We start from the raw sequence: 15,315 nt of genomic DNA on the forward strand, positions 1-15,315 counted from the left end.
GTCAGGGAGGTTAGCGGCCGGCACGCAGGGTCCTCCCGGACCGGAGCGCAGACGGTGGCGAGGGGAGGCAGGTCCGACCGGCTCCGGGTCGCTGCGGGTCGGTCCCGGGTGGCCGGGGAGGTCCTGAAGTCCAGGGGCGGGGAGGCCCCGTTTTGCCCGATGCAACCTGGGTTCGCCCAGGCGGAAGCCCGGAGAGGGTGCATGGTGCCCTCGCTCAGAGGGCCCCCAGCACGCTTGGACCGAGTAGTGGCACACCGCCCCCTGCCCACCCGCGTGGCCCCGGGGACCAGTCTTGGAGTTTGGGAAGAAACTTCCTGAGCAATAACAAGCCAGGGGGAGGGTGGGAGCGCGCTCGGGAGAGCCCCCCGCCCCCCCCCCCCCGCCCGTGCTGGCCACCGACACCCCCTGGGCTGTGTCCTCGCGCCGAACCAGTGAGAGGGCCAGGGGCACCGGATCCCCGACAGGTGGGAGTCCGCGGTTTGAGGCGCCCCCTCCCCGTGCCCACACCCTCCCCATGGGGTCCTGACTTTTCTCCTTGTGTCTCCACAGGGCGCTGCGGTGTATGGAGCTCGGGGCGGGGGCTGAGCCCGCGATCTTGCCCCTCGCGCGCCGCCCAGGCCATGCCACTGCCTCTGCGCGCCGAGCCGCGGCCGCCGGGCCTCCGGGGCTGAGCCGGGAGCCGCGGGAGGCGGCGGGGCCGGAGCGGGGGCCGCGGCGGCGGCGCGGGCGCGGGACCCAGTACTATGGCTGTGTACTGCTATGCGCTCAACAGCCTGGTGATCATGAATAGCGCCAACCAGGTGCGGAGCGGCGCCCCCCGGCCCGGCAGCAGCGAGACGCCCCCGCCGCCGGGGAGCGCCACCCTGAGCCCCGGCAGCGTGTTCAGCCCCGGGAGGGACGCCTCTTTCCTCTTCCCCCCGACCGCGTCGTCGTCGCCCGAGGAGCCGGGGAGCCCCCGGGGCTGGCGGAGCGGCCGGCGCCGGCTGAACAGCAGCAGCGGCAGCAGCGGCGTGAGCAGCCCGAGTTGGGCGGGTCGCCCGCGAGGGGACGGGCAGCAGGGCGCGGCCGCCGGCGCCCGCAGCCCCCCGGGGCCGGAGGAGGCCCAGAGGAAGCTGCGCGTCCTGCAGCGCGAGTTGCAGAACGTGCAGGTGAACCAGAAGGTGGACCTGTTCGAGGCGCACATCCAGGCGCAGAGCTCCGCCAGGCCCGCGCCCCGCAGCCCGCGCCTGGCCCGGGCGCGATCGCCCTCCCCGAGCCCCTTCCGCAGCAGCAGCCAGCCCCCGGGCAGGGCCCTGGCTCAGAGCGTGGGCCGGAGGACCAAGTCCTGGGGGGAGCGATGCCCAGAGACCTCGGAGGCCGACCCCGCCAGGAGCGCCGGGGCGCCCAGCCCAAGCCTCTCCAAGGACCAGGAGGGAGTGGCACCTCTTCCCTGCCTGGCCTCCCCGCCGGGCTCCGGGGCTCAGGGCTCAGCCCCTTGGGTGAGAATGGAGGAGGGGGTCCCTGCCCGCCCCCCCTGTGGCTCACCGTCCGCGATGGAGATTGACAAGAGGGTCTCTGCTCTGGAAACTCCGAGCTGCCCAGCTCCCTCGTTGAGCCAGGTCGGAGCGAACTCCTTGATGGCTGCAGAAGTGGCAGCTAGAGCCAGGTCCCCTGGGCCGCACCATCCGCAGGACCCTGCCCTCTCGGAGCTGCCGGAGAAGCCCCGGGGTGTGCATCCCCCGTCACCCCCGGCCGCCCTGGTGGAGGGTAAGGGGCCGGCTCTGGGCGGTGAGACGAGCCCAGCCCCAGAGAGCGGCGGGCCCGGCGGTGGAGAGCCCCCTGGGACGGCGGGGAAAGGCCATCTGCCCTGTGGCCAGCCGGGCTCCGGGCATCCCGAAGCGGGCGCCAGGCCGGAGGAGAGGACTGTGGACGCGCAAAGCGCAGGGGATGTGGGCTTGGTAGGGCCCGGGGTGACCCCGAGTGCGGCCCCAGGGGCCCGGGAGCCTCCGCAATGCTCCAGCCGCGTGGATGAAGGGTCCCCGCCGCTGGGCTTGCGTGGGGGCAGCCGCGCCGCACAGCCGCGAGCAGGGGAGGCGGAGGCGGGAATTCCCGCTGGCGGAATGCTGGGACCTTTGCCCTGTTGGGAAGCAGCGAAAGATGTGAAAGGACCTCAGTGCCTCGCTGCGGCCGGGGTGGGCGTGCAGCCTGGGAGCTCCAGGGCTTGGCTGAGCCCCATGGAGGAAGCCTGCCTGGCCTGGACGTGCAGCCTGGGGGTACCAGCCCAGGGGACTTGGGGAAGCCCCCCAAAAGACAGAGCCACCCACTCCGGCCCAGAGCTGCTCTCCCCGGAGCAGGAGGACAAGCCTTTGCTGCGGGAGGCCTGCAGCCCCGGCAATATCCCCGCCGTCATCATTACAGACATGGGTGCCCAGGAGGACGGGGTGTTGGAGGAGGCCCAGGGCAGCCCGCTGGGCATCCTGCCCCTGCGGAAGCTGTCCTCTTCCTCGGCCTCCTCCGCCGGCTTCTCCTCCTCCTACGAGGACTCGGAGGAGGACATCTCCAGCGACCCCGAGCGCTGCCTGGACCCCAGCGCCGCCTTCCTGCACACCCTGGACCAGCAGAAGCCCAGAGTGGTAAGTCTTGCCCTGAGATTTTTCTAGAACTTGAGTTGCTTTCATGCCCTCCTGCTTTTTCCGACTTTCTACTGAGTCACGGAGACTGGCCTGGGCCCTGGGGCAGTCACAACTTACTATTCTCTCCTGGTGTTTGTAGCTACTTCCATAAACATCTAAAAAAAACCCAAAAAAACCATTTGTATGTAGGTCGCCAGTCACGTCTTAGGAAGATGGTGTTCTCGAATGTCACCAAAATCTTCCCGATGAATCCCCAGCGGGAGTGAGCAGAGCTGCTAAGGGGAACCAGTTAATGCTGCGATTCTTTTCGGCAGAGGACAGACGACAGGGCGGCATTGAATTGGCTTGGCCTCTAGGCTAAGAGGCCAGGAAAGCGGGTGATGCGATCCTGTGACAGGGCCTGAGCCGTGGAGATGTGGCTGTGGCGGGTCTGTTGGGTGAAGAGCCACTGGGTCTCAGTAAGTGAAGTCAGGACCTGGCAGTATTCATGGGGCCGGTGTAACTAAGGCACAGTTTTGGTGTGTCAGTGAAAATAAAAACCAGGCTTTGCGTTTGTTTAACCACAGAATGTTGCGTTAGGTCAGATTGCCCGGCTAGGGACCTGGGTGATGTCTCCAGGGTGGACACCACCTCATGGACACGCGTGCTGACTGGTGCGGGTACCTGTTCAAGGGCATCCGTCCCGGTCCGTCGTGCTGACATCTTGTTTATTTCTGTTGTGGTTAATCTCAGTCCTCGGCTGTTCTCGCTCTGAGGACGATCAGAGTGTCTTACGGAAGACACGCGTTGAAGGTAGCGCTTCTGAAAGGGCCTGGACTTTCTCTCAGCTTTTCCAGCGTCTGGGGAAATTCCTCGCTCAGCCTGCGAGGGCTTCTTGTGCTCCTGGGGAAAGTCTGCGTGTTGGTGTCGCCGGTAGCCTTCTGATTGCATCTTGAATACCCAGCACTGCTGGCTGTGCCTCTGTGACTTCACCCGCGGCGCCGAGAACTTTGTATTTCTACTCTCCGTTCTGTCTCGGGCCTCAAAGCATGTTTGTCCCCTCGTTCCCACTTCAGAGATCGCAGTCTGCCTTTTGGAAAACCAGGGCATTTCTTTTCATGAAACTCCGCTTTCTGTTGGTGGTCGGGAGGCAAATCGTGGCCACGGTCGGCCTGGCATTCGGTGGCCAGGACGGGTGTCAGGCCCACCGGGAGGGTGGCGTACAGGACGGTGGAAAGCGCCGCTCCCGGGAGACGGGCCGGCTTTCTCTGCCTTCTTGCCCACAGTTACAGGCGAGGAGGACATGGCCCTCTGTTCACGCCTCCCATTTGCGTTTTGAACCCTGAAGCAGCGCTGGCACAGCCCAGGTGCTTTAACTTGTTCTCCCGCTTTCCGTTCGCCGATTCTAGCGGCAGATCCGCAGCTCCTATGGGCTGGTTCTCAAAACAGTAAGTGCGTCTCGGGTTTGAAAAGGGCTCTCGCCTGGAAGAGAGTGGAGGGGCGAGAAGTAATGACAGGTGACCCTCGTGTGTGTGTGTGTGTGTCTGTGTGTGTGTGTGTGTCTGTGTCAGGTGCCCGAGGGGAGCTGGCTGAGAAACCGGAGGGTGGAGCGGTGTTTTCGGCCTGCCTCTGCCCACCGCCTTCCTGCCTTTAAACAGGTTCCCAGACGCCCCCAGAGCAGGGCCAGGAAGAGCCCCTGCCCTCCTGCTCTCTGACTCACACGAGGCCGATGGAGAATGTGTGTTGGGGGTGAGGGGTAACCAACTGGAAATTAGGGGATCCCGGGGACATGGGAGCTTCTGGTTGAGTGCTGGCACGATGAGCTAAGTTTTCTGTTTCTTGTGCAGATTGTTATGGTGGAGCCGTGCTTGCGACACCACAACATCTGCTCATTGGCTCAGAAATCCCTTGCTTACCAGGTATTGCTGTGTTGTCTACAGACGGCCAGACATCTTGATTGGCTGGGCTGCTCATGTTTTGTAGATAACCCCGAGCCAGCTCTGTCTCAGGCGCCGCGGTACCAACACCCCTTTCTCTCCTCTGGCTTGGCTGCTTGTTTTTAATCCTGCACCCAGGTGCTCACGCCCTCAGACGTGCTCACATTCACACGCCCTCACACATGTCCACGCTCACACATGTCCACATTCCCTCACCTTCACACTCACCATTTATCCTCTCACATACACATACATTCACGCATACAAATTCACACACACCCTCGCCTCTGCTCACACACACTTGCACCCTGTCACACGCTGTCACACCCTCACTCCCACACACACCCTCGCACATGCACACACACACACACACACACACACAGGCTTGGAGCTGCATGTTCAGCCCTCCCGCCCCGGCCCTGGGGTTTGAGCTGCTCTGCCTCTCCTCTGAGAAACAGGCCGCGGGTGTGACTGAGGCTGTGCAGGCGGAGGGGCCGCCCAGAGGAGCCTGAAGCTGGCTGCTTTGTGGGCTCTGGCCTCCTGGCCGCCCACCACTGCTGGGATCTCAGAGCCGGTGAGCGGGGAATTCAGAGGGCCTCCCTATAGTTAACAGCACGGGAAAAGCACGTCCCTTGGAAATGCACTCTGACAATTACTTCTCCATTTAGATTATGCAAATTAGCCAAGGCCTTTTTCCTGGCAGGGAATGCGGTGAGAAGGCCACTCTCCTCATTTGCCCCCATGGGAAGGAGCCAGAGAGATCCCCGGGGAACCTGCACAGCTTGCGGCCTTCCCCGTGGCTCCCGATGAGCCTGACAGATGCATCTGTCCCTGAAGTAGAACGTTCCGAGTTTTTGCACCTGATGTCTGTTTATAAAAGATGGGACTTGAAATTTGTTCGGCAGAAAGGGTATTACATGCCTTGTGTTCAGTGGCTTAAGTTCGGGCCTTTATTCTTCACTGGGATCTGGACAGAAGTGAGTTTCTCCGAGTGAATTTCTCTTTTATTCTTTAAAATAACTCAAAATTAATCAGCAGTTCTTTACTTTCCTCTATTATTCCATTCACTAGTATCTGAGCCATTGAAACACCAGGCTTAAAGTACTACATTAAAATATATGTGCATATTACTTTAAAAAAGGAGATTTTATTGATTTGCTCCAATATTGTACTATTAATTAGGGGTACAAAAAAAACCCACACAAATGTTGGCTTAGCTATCTGTGGGTGGGGATCGGATGGATATACAAAGAAGGATAGTATAACATTTTTTTGGTTTCCCGTGCTTACTACTTGTTAAGGGCTATTAGAGTTTTGTTTCTTTTGCTTTTTTGGGTATTGACTAGTTTTGTGTGTTTTTTCCAACTACAGTTGACATACAGTATTACAGTATTTTTAGGGGTGCAGCATGGCGATTAGACATTTATATAACTTAGCAAGTGATCACCCCGATAATCTAGTGCCCGTCTTTGTTGTCTTGTTTGTGAAAAACTAACTCGCACGTGTACTAAAAAATTCCGTTTATAAGGGTTCTATGTGGTTTTGAAAAGTATACAATTTTTATTTGTGGGCAAACCAAATTAAAATTTAAAGGCCTTAGAGGATTACTTAAAAAAAAGAAAAGAATGTGGTGGTAAGTACTTTTAAGTAGAAAATTCTTTTCTGGATGAGAATGTTCAAGGCCCAGATCTGGGGGGGCAGAGGGGAAATCTGAGTCAGGTTGAGTATGCAGTTTTCTTTCTTCTTTGTCCGGTTCGTGGATCGGATCTTTCTGGCAAGGCCTCCGCACCTTTCAGGTCTGGGAGGACCCTGAGTCATTTCTGTGAGGTTCTGGGTGTTACTCTGCTCTGTTTGGGGACAAAGAAACCCAGACTCAGCGAGACAAAGGGACCCATGCGTGGCTTTTAAAATGTGTCTCTTGCGTGAGGGTGATGTCATGGGGGTCTGTCTAGTTCTGTCTGTGACTACGTAATTCTAGATATTTGACCTAAAACGTGGTGTAGGTGACATTTCAGGGTGTCTGGAAGTGTGACAAGATTCCTTTGGTGTAGACCTCGGGCCCAGAGGCCAAAACTGGGCACATTTAATTCTGTGCTTTTACTTAAGACCCATCACTTGATGTGTCTGTCATCTCTCTCTTCCCTGGAAGACTGGTTCTTTGTAATTTCATGTTGAAAAAGGCATCACGATAAATCATCAGTAGGATCCCAAGATTCTCATTAGTAACTAGACTGATATTAGGAGCTGTCCTGGTAGGATGCCAGGACATGAACTGAAAAGTAAAACAGGCTGATATCCGAGGGCTTTGGCCTCCTCAGATGTTTCTGTTTGGAAAGTGAGGCTTTGCCTGCACAGAGCCAAAATATCACTTCAAAAGTCTTTTGTTTTTTAACAAAGATAGAAGGAGATCAGCCAGCTGAAAATTCTTTCAAGTAAAGGTGGAGGGCATAGAGAAAAGGAGAGGCTGATGTTGAGGCATTGCAAAAACACAGCTCAGAACTCACCTAGCCTTCAGGTTTTATAAGAAAAACATACTCAACCAGTCAGTTGCTGCTTCGAGAAAAATGTATTTCAGGTGTAAGAGAAATCGCTTTTGGCACTTCTGTTTTTAAGTGCTGAATTGCTATGGAGTCACGTTTGTGATTTTGTTGGCACATACCTGTTACATGCAGTTACAGATTAGATTAGTTTATTTGTGTTCCTAGGAGCATGGATAACATTGCGTATTTTATTTTGTCAGGTTTGACTTTGTTATCTAAAGGTAGAATTCTTAAATATTTAATGGAGAGAATTTTATATCTTGATAGAGAAAACTTTGCAGACTTCAGGCCATCGGCAGGAACCTGAATGAATTCAGGAACTCTTCTAGGTCCGGTTGTGCTTACACATTCGATGTGGACGGTTCTGTGGGTTTTGACGGGAGAGGGGACCTCGAGGTAGGGCATTGCACGGTGTGCCCTGAAATCCGTGACCAGCGTGCCTTGCAACGATGGTTTTCCTGACGGGGTAGAATTGGCACGGATGTCATTTTCACGAATCAGGGAGCGCATTGTTGATGAAATCACACCAAGCCCAACTGTGAATTCGTTAGAAATATGGGAAGCCCTTTATGTAGTCGGCCAAGTGCCAGTTTATTAGCTGGATGTTCGGGATTTGTGTGCCCAGTTCCCCCAGGCATGGTGGTGGTGTAAGCGTTCCCAACATCCTGGAGCAGAAACACCCCGCGTGCAGCTTTCGCGCTGCCCAGCGGGTCCAGCCTGCCCGAGTGTGGAGGCTGATCTTGAGGTCTGGCAGGGTCCACCAACCTCGTCACACGATCCTGGAGTCAACCCTGGTCTTGCTGTAGTCCTCCCGCCAACCTTGACCTCATGGTGGTCCTTCCACACACCTGGCCACTCACTTTTCCAGGGGCGGATTGTTACTTTAAAGACCACCCACGTCTCCTTGGCTGAACGATACCATAAGCGTGTATGACTTTGTTAGGCAGCGAGGTCTCTGCTTTCACTATTAAAAAAATAAAAACTTTTCTGTCCCTTATAGAATGAACGCGATGTGAATTTGGGGTTGGGAAAGGCTTGAGAGCTCATTTCTTCCAATATCCACATCTTACAGACGAGGAAAGCAAGCCCAGAACGTATGCCATATAGTTACGGGGCCCACATTTTCATTCTCCTTTTCACTAACAAAACTTCACTAGTGGATAAACTCCTTGCTCACCTTGGGAGATCTACCTTGGCGTTAAAGGTAGTGCATTTTTAAAAAACATTGTTACAGGCATGGGTGAGTGACTGAAGCAGTAGATGGGAGACAATATCTCCTTATCTGTCCATAAGAGAAATGTTGAACCATCTGGAAGATGAAGAACAAAGAGAGGGGAGGAAAGAACCATTCAGGCAAGCTCGTGGCTTATCCCTGTGACCTGGGCCCATAGGCGTAAGGCTGACAGACTGGGGTTTAAGGGACTCAGTCTGCAAGCCCTCTGAAACATGGGGAGAGTGGGCGTGGCCTCATGGGGTCAGAGGTCAGGGATGCAGTGTGTGTATATGAGTACCTGGCAAGCTCCTGGCCCATAGTAGAGGCTCCAGAGATGCAGGTCGAGGTGGAGTTGGGAGACATCTTGAGTGCTGGCGAGGCAGTGTCTGTCTTGGGAAGTCATTAGGTCCTTCGGAAGTGGTGCTCTGCGTTCTCCAAAAAGTGTGGGTCCTGTAACTATATTCCAGGGTTTTGTTTAGGCCCCGCTTTCCTCCCAGTACAACCCTGGGAAGTGATTCTGCCTCGGCCAGAATGTCTGGAATGAAATTAAATTTCTCCAAGTCTGGTACCCACAGGCTACTGTGGCACCACAGCGGTCCCATGAAGGAAGTACCTCTCAGGGCGTGTTGAGGGTGAGGCTGGCCTTACCTGCGAGAAGTCTTGACTGCTTCCTGGTGTGGTTTCCTTTCGCTCACTTGCAGGGCTGGGGGCTATTTTAAGGCTGGAAGTGAAAGAGACACATGGGCTTGCAGCAGACGCGCACGCTGCACAGGCCTCGAGGAGTGAGGTCAATGATGACACCTTCCTGCTGAGTCTTTACAGGGAAGACCTTTCCCAGAGAGGTTTCCTACTTGCAGGCAGGGCCTTCCAAGCTTTCTCTGATGAGAAAGGACTTGTAATCACCACCATCACCACCCCCACCCCCATCATCATCATCATTTTGCTGGTAAGCAGCACGCAGGCCCTAGACCAACCTGTCGGGCGTGTCGTTCAGCAATTTCATGAAGAAGTCACTGTTGCCCTCGCCGATTTGGCTCAGTGGATAGAGCCTCGGCCTGCAGACTGAAGGGTCCCAGGTTTGATTCCGGTCAAGGTCACATGCCTGGGTTGCGGGCTCAATCCCCATAGGGGGTGTGCAGGAGGCAGCCGATCAGTGATTCTCTCTCATCATTGATGTTTCTGTCTCTCTCTCCCTCCCCCTTTCTCTCTGAAATCAATAAAAATACATTTTTTTTAAAAAGTCATTATTAAAAAAGCCTGATCTTTCCTCTTATTGAACTGTATTTTATTGACTGGATATCACCTGATGGAAAGACATTCAACAGAAGGCTACTAGTCAATATATGTACTACATTTTTTTATTTCCTGAATGTTTTCTATTTTGCTCCCAACCAGCTCATAATCTTCACAAGTAACCAAAAGATGGTAAGCAAAAGAACAAACCCCTATAATTTGTATTTATATAGTAAGTGTTAATGTGGGGAGAGGTATGGTTTAATCTCCCGTCTCAGATTATGTAAAAGAACTTTGCTCTCAGCCAGGGAGGGTGATGGTTAATTTTCGACTAAAGTGAAGTTCGCTGTTATCCTGTTAATCTAGCATTTTACCTTTGTGGTAAGATTCTGGGTGGAAAGGGAAAATCAAGTGTTACAGCATCTCAAACAAAGGCATTGAGGTTATTTCCGTTGACCTGGTGGTAAGATTAGGGTCTGCCTGGCCCAGCAGAGATACTGTGCATTAGCGACGCAGGGTCTGGTCCCATCCCGGCCAAGGAGAACTCTCCCGAAAGGGAGGGCCCTTTGCTCACGGTCATAAAGTTGGTCTTCATGCATCAGAGGGCCCAAGCGAGGCACTTCTGCCTTTGGCTTTGGGGCATCGGCAGTATTTTTTTTCTTTGCCCTTCTTATGGGATGCTCTGCATTCTGCACCGCCCGCCCCCCCCCCCCCCCCGCCCCATCCATTTAATCAGTGAATAAACTGATTGTACTGTTTCCCCAGAAGAAGTTGTAATGCATTTTATATTACCGGCACTTAATATTTTCAGGTGCTCCGGGGGTATGCAGCCTGCCCCAGGGCGGAGGGGTTTGGTTCCCTGGTGACTGGCCATCCACCAGCCCCATCTGCAGTCTCTCTCGGTTCGCCGGGGTTGGTAGACCTGGGCCATGACAGGAGAGGTCCCTGTACCCCAGGCAGTTCCCAGCAAGTGTTTTTCCCGTTTCGCCGACATTCTTTCCAGGCTCAGCTCCATTTGTTTTTTCCTTCTCTATGGCAATTGATGACCGGGCCTAGAGAGGATAATTCCCCAGGATCTCCGTTAAGTGCTGTTTCCACTGCGGCTGGGAGCTGGCGTGTGCCCAGCCCTCCGCTCTGCGCGGCTGTGCGCGGGGTTCTCTCCGCCAGCGCGCTCTCTGAAGAGCAGATTTAGTAACATGCGCCTCAGAGCCGTGCAGAAAAGGGACCTGGGCTGGGGGTATGGGAGCAGCTTGGAGTATCGCTCTGTCACCCTTATCTAACCTGAATCTATTAGCAGGAAACTGAAAGGGCCTGTGTCTGACAATGCGATAAACAGCTTAATCTCTTAAACAATGTCAAGTGGAAAATCCGACCGCAGCCAACAGCTTAAGAAATAAATGGCTGGGAGGTTTTGTTGGGACAGCAAATCCTGAGGCCCTGGTTGCTGAGACGAGGGTAGGAAAATTGGTCGCTGGGTGTGAAACTGGGAGGTTAGGAAGACAGCATTCAGGTTTGAGAAACCCCTGAAAAACATTGGCTGGTGGAGGGGAGGTTTTGAATGCGTTATCATGGATAGTTTAGTCTCTGTGAAACCGCTGACAGCTTTTCCTCCTCTTTGCCGTCGTCATTGCGGCCATCACAGTGGTAGGTCCCCATGGTGGTGAGCATCTGAGTAATTCCAAGTGGTTTAGGAGACGCGGGCCCTACTCCGAGAGCTTTGCTGGGCGTACCCGAGGAGTGCAGTGAGCTGGGAAGACCAGCGGTTCCCAGATGTGGCCTCTATGGGCTTTGGCTTCATCTGTAAAATGGGTGTATTGCTGAAGTCTGCTCCTTCATGTGGTCTTTGTGAGTCTCAAGTGAGATAAGTCTTTGTAGAGCCATGTTGAGAGAGTGTGTGTTCTTTCCTGCCCAAAGTGGTTTTAAAAGAGATGATGGACCAGGACACGCTCCGCCCTCAAGCAGGGTGGTCCCCGCTCCGCGTCGTGGAAAGAGACCTTGGTAAGAACCATCGTTAAGGGCACAGCAGGGCGCGCCCTGCCGGGACGCTGCAGTGTGGGTGGGAAGCAGGGGTGAGCAGACAGACATTCTGGATCCCCTCCTGGTTCCACTTCCGCTGGCTGCTCGGTCTCGCCTCCTCCTGCCTGAGTGGCCACCTTGACCGATGTGGACTGTGGCCGGAGCTTCCTGCCCCTGTGGTTTGCTGACCTGCAGGTGGGAATGCAAATGACGGACAAGAGGGAAGAGTGGAGCGAGCCAGGAGGGCGTCGCCAGCAGGAGTCTGATGTTTCTGGAACAGGGCTCTCAGCTCCTGAGTGATTGAGAGCCTCTATACCCCACCTGAGCTCAAGGACACCTGACGGGGCCTGGAGTTTTCCAGGACGATGTAGTGTTCTTCTCGCCTGCGTCCTGGGAAGTGAAAGGATGGAATTCAGCAAAGTCTTGAGCTTTCAAAGCAGACGGGAACCCTGGCCTGTTTGGGTCAGTGGCTAGAGCATCGGCCCATGGACTGAAGGGTCTCGGGTTTGATTCCGGTCAAGGGCATGTACCTCGGGGCATATGTGGGAGGCAGCCAATGTGTCTCTCTCACATAGATGTTTCTCTCTCTGTCTCTCCCCCTCCCTTCCACTCTCTCTAAAAATCAACGGAAAAAATATAACAAAACAAACAAACAAATAAAGCAGACAAGACATTCAGCAAATACAAATACGCGGCACCTTCTAAGCATGACGGGTGCCGGGCCAGATCCGGAAACCTCTGGGCAGAGCTGGGTCTCCGCTCTGGTGGCCGCCCGCGTGGCAGCGTGGGCCTGCGCCCGGCGGCCGCCCAGACAGCAGGCCTCTGCCCGCACCTCTGTCTGCACGTACCGGTGCCGCAGAGAAGGCCTCATCGGTGTTGCCCCTGGCCTTGGGGTCTGCCTCTAAGCAGAGCGGATGCCAACAGACATATGTGAGATGTGCACAACTCAGAACAAAGTGGAGAGCCATGGAACACGCCCGTTCATTCACCGCGAGTTATAAACCACGGCTGGTGCAGGCCCCTGACCGCGGGAGCTGCAGTCATGTCGTGGGACAGGGAAGAGGAATGAAATTTTGTCAACAGCCACTGGGTAAAGGCTGGTGGGGGGGTGGGGGTTGCTGTCTGTTAGAAGTGGTCAAGCAAAGGGATTATTCTGGATCCAAAGACTCCACACAGATGGACGCTCTGCTGACAAAAGGCTCAGTGCGTGGGCAGCTGCACTGTCACATGGAGACCCGCCACCCGCACCCCAACTGACCAGAGCAAGGTGGTCAGGACGACCGGAGAGGAACTGATGCCCAGTGCGTGCTCACTGAGCGTGAACCCGTGGGAGGGAGGTGACGGGGTAGAGAGCCCTGGTGTGGAGTCAGCACAGTCCTGGGTTTGAGCCCAAACTCCACCCCTTCCTGCCTGTGTGACCCGAGAGAAATGTCTTACCTTCCTGCCCCTCAGTCTCAACATCTGTAAAATGGGACGGATCGTACCCGTCTGAAGGCTGTGAGCCTTCAGTGAGGTAATGCGTGAGGCGCCGGCACAGTGTCTGGACGTCCTAAATGCTCAGTGAACAGTAACTAAACTGCACGGACCTCAGAGGCAGCCATGCTAGCGGCAGGCTGGCTGAGCCCACAGTTCCCCCTTCCTCCCTGTGTAGGTGGTAGTGAGGGGGATGGCTGAGGGATGGCATGTCGCTGCTTCCCAACCGGGAACAGGCAGGCTCTAGACCAGGGGTGGGCAGACTTTTTGACTCGAGGGCCACAATGGGTTCTTAAACTGGACCGGAGTGCCGGAACAAAAGCATGGATGGCGTGTTTGTGTGAACTAATATAAATTCAAAGTAAACATCATGACATAAAAGGGTCCGGTCTTTTTTTTTTTCAATAGTTTTATTCTTTTCAAACGGGCGGATCCGGCCCGCGGGCCGTAGTTTGCCCACGGCTGGGCTAGGGGCTCTTCCGAGGAGGTTTGTGCAGGAGCAGGATAGTTCTGATGCGCAAAGTGAGACCGTCTGTCCGGGGAGAGCTGGGCGGGGCGGCCAGACCTGAATCCGCACCCTCCCTGGGTCCCAGACCTCGGCGGGCATTCACCTCTCTGAGCTGTGTTTCCTTGGCTCTAACGCAGTGGTTCTCAACCTTCCTGATGCTGTGACCCTTTCATACAGTTCCTCATGTTGTGACCCAACCATAACATTATTTTCGTTGCTACTTCATCACTGTAATGTTGCTACTGTTATGCATCGTCATGTAAGTATCTGATATGCAGGATGTATTTTCATTGTTACAAACTGAACATAATTAAAACATAGCGATGAATCACAAAAACAATATGTCATTATAGATGTGTTTTCCGATGGTCTTAGGCGACCCCGGTGAAAGGGCCGTTCGACCCCCAAAGGGGTCGCGACCCACAGGTTGAGAACCGCTGCTCTAACCTGAAGATACTGACCCTCTCTCATGGGCCGTCGTGAACATGAAGTGAGATCAGGCAGCACAGGGACCTGGCACAGGACGCGGGTGGGAGGGAGCCCGGTCCCGTCCTCCCGCCCCCGGCTGATGCGCGAACTGGCCTGCGCTGAGTCCTCCCCGTTCCTCCCGGTGATGACAGCAGCGGGTTTACTTTCCAGGGAGGCTCTCAGGCGGGGGAGGCCTCACTGTTACCAGGGCTCAGAGCCTGAGGTTAAAAACAATGGGCTGCATTCAGCTGCGGGAGGGGGTCAGGTTACTCACCCCCCCCCCCCCCCAGCCTCTCGTACCTTTTGGAGGTGGAAACTGGCTGAGGTCATCCAGGCACAGGAGTCCCAGCTTTGGGGGCCGTGGAAGGCTCCTTCCCTCCTCTCCCTCCCCTGATTCCTCCCTTTCTTTCTTTTTTTTTTGGTTAATCCTCACCCCAGGATATTTGCAACTGATTTTTGGAGAGAGTGGAAGGGAGGGGGAGAGACAGACAGAAACATCGCTGTGCGAGAGACATATCGATCAGTTGCCTCCTGCACGCGCCCTAACCAGGGTCGGGGATTGAGCCTGCAACTGAGGTACGTGCCCTGGAGCAGAATCGAACCCGGGGCCTGTTCAGTCCATGGGCGGGCGCTCTACCTACGGAGCCACACCGGCGAGGGCTCCCTACGTTCTTGGTGCCTCTCTCAGAGCCCCTTGGCTCACAAGGGCAAGAACGAGATGCACATGTCCCCCCACTGCTTGGCACAGAACATGTGTGACCGGATGGCCTGCGTGGCTTCTGTGCTGTGCCGGGTGGCAGCGGGCACGTGTTGATTAGAACAGGATCTTTGCCAGGCGAAAGCGCGGCTTCCCTTCCCTGCGGCCTCGAGGGCCAGGCTGGGCGGGGTCTCTGGGCCCACGTTGCCCACCCACCTCCTCTCACCTGCCCAGCACGTCCCGCGTCACAAGGCCGCTCTCTGCCCTCGTCCTGGTGAGGTGGAGGGACCCCAGGCGGACCTGGCCTTCTGGACTGTTCCTCAGGGCGGGGGTGGGTGGTGGGGTGGAGGGAGAAGCCGGCCAGGTGGCTGGGCCCAGCTGGATGGACCCCAAACACAGCAGCTCCCTTTGGATTCCAGGAAGGCCTGGGGGACCCTGAGTTTGACAGGAGGCGGGGCTGGGTGGTGACAGGTCCCTAGAGCAGCTGGGCTGTTCCTGGGCCAGACATGCCCCAGCCTTGGCACCCGCCTGCCAACACGGGCTTTGCGAGGCATTTGGCGTGTGACGTGGAATCCTCTTTGGCTGTAACACGGGGCGGGCAGGCTGCAGTGTTAGCCCTGGGGGTTCGCATCTTTCCTG

General features: G+C 55.7%; 1 protein-coding gene across 1 annotated transcript in view; it reads left to right on the plus strand.

The window, feature by feature from the left end:
* Positions 1 to 743: 743 nt before the first annotated feature.
* Positions 744 to 15,315, plus strand: part of ITPKB (inositol-trisphosphate 3-kinase B) — a gene marked incomplete at its 5' end in the record, with an annotated part of 93,181 nt that continues 78,609 nt past the window's right edge. Inside the window, one exon of the mRNA XM_081114455.1 lies at positions 744 to 2,612. Within this exon, the coding sequence (XP_080970581.1) occupies positions 744 to 2,612 (1,869 nt within the window). The remainder of the gene's footprint in view (positions 2,613 to 15,315) is intronic.

Source organism: Myotis nattereri (assembly GCF_964212035.1).
Source record: "Myotis nattereri genome assembly, chromosome: 20".
Lineage (NCBI taxonomy): Eukaryota > Metazoa > Chordata > Mammalia > Chiroptera > Vespertilionidae > Myotis > Myotis nattereri.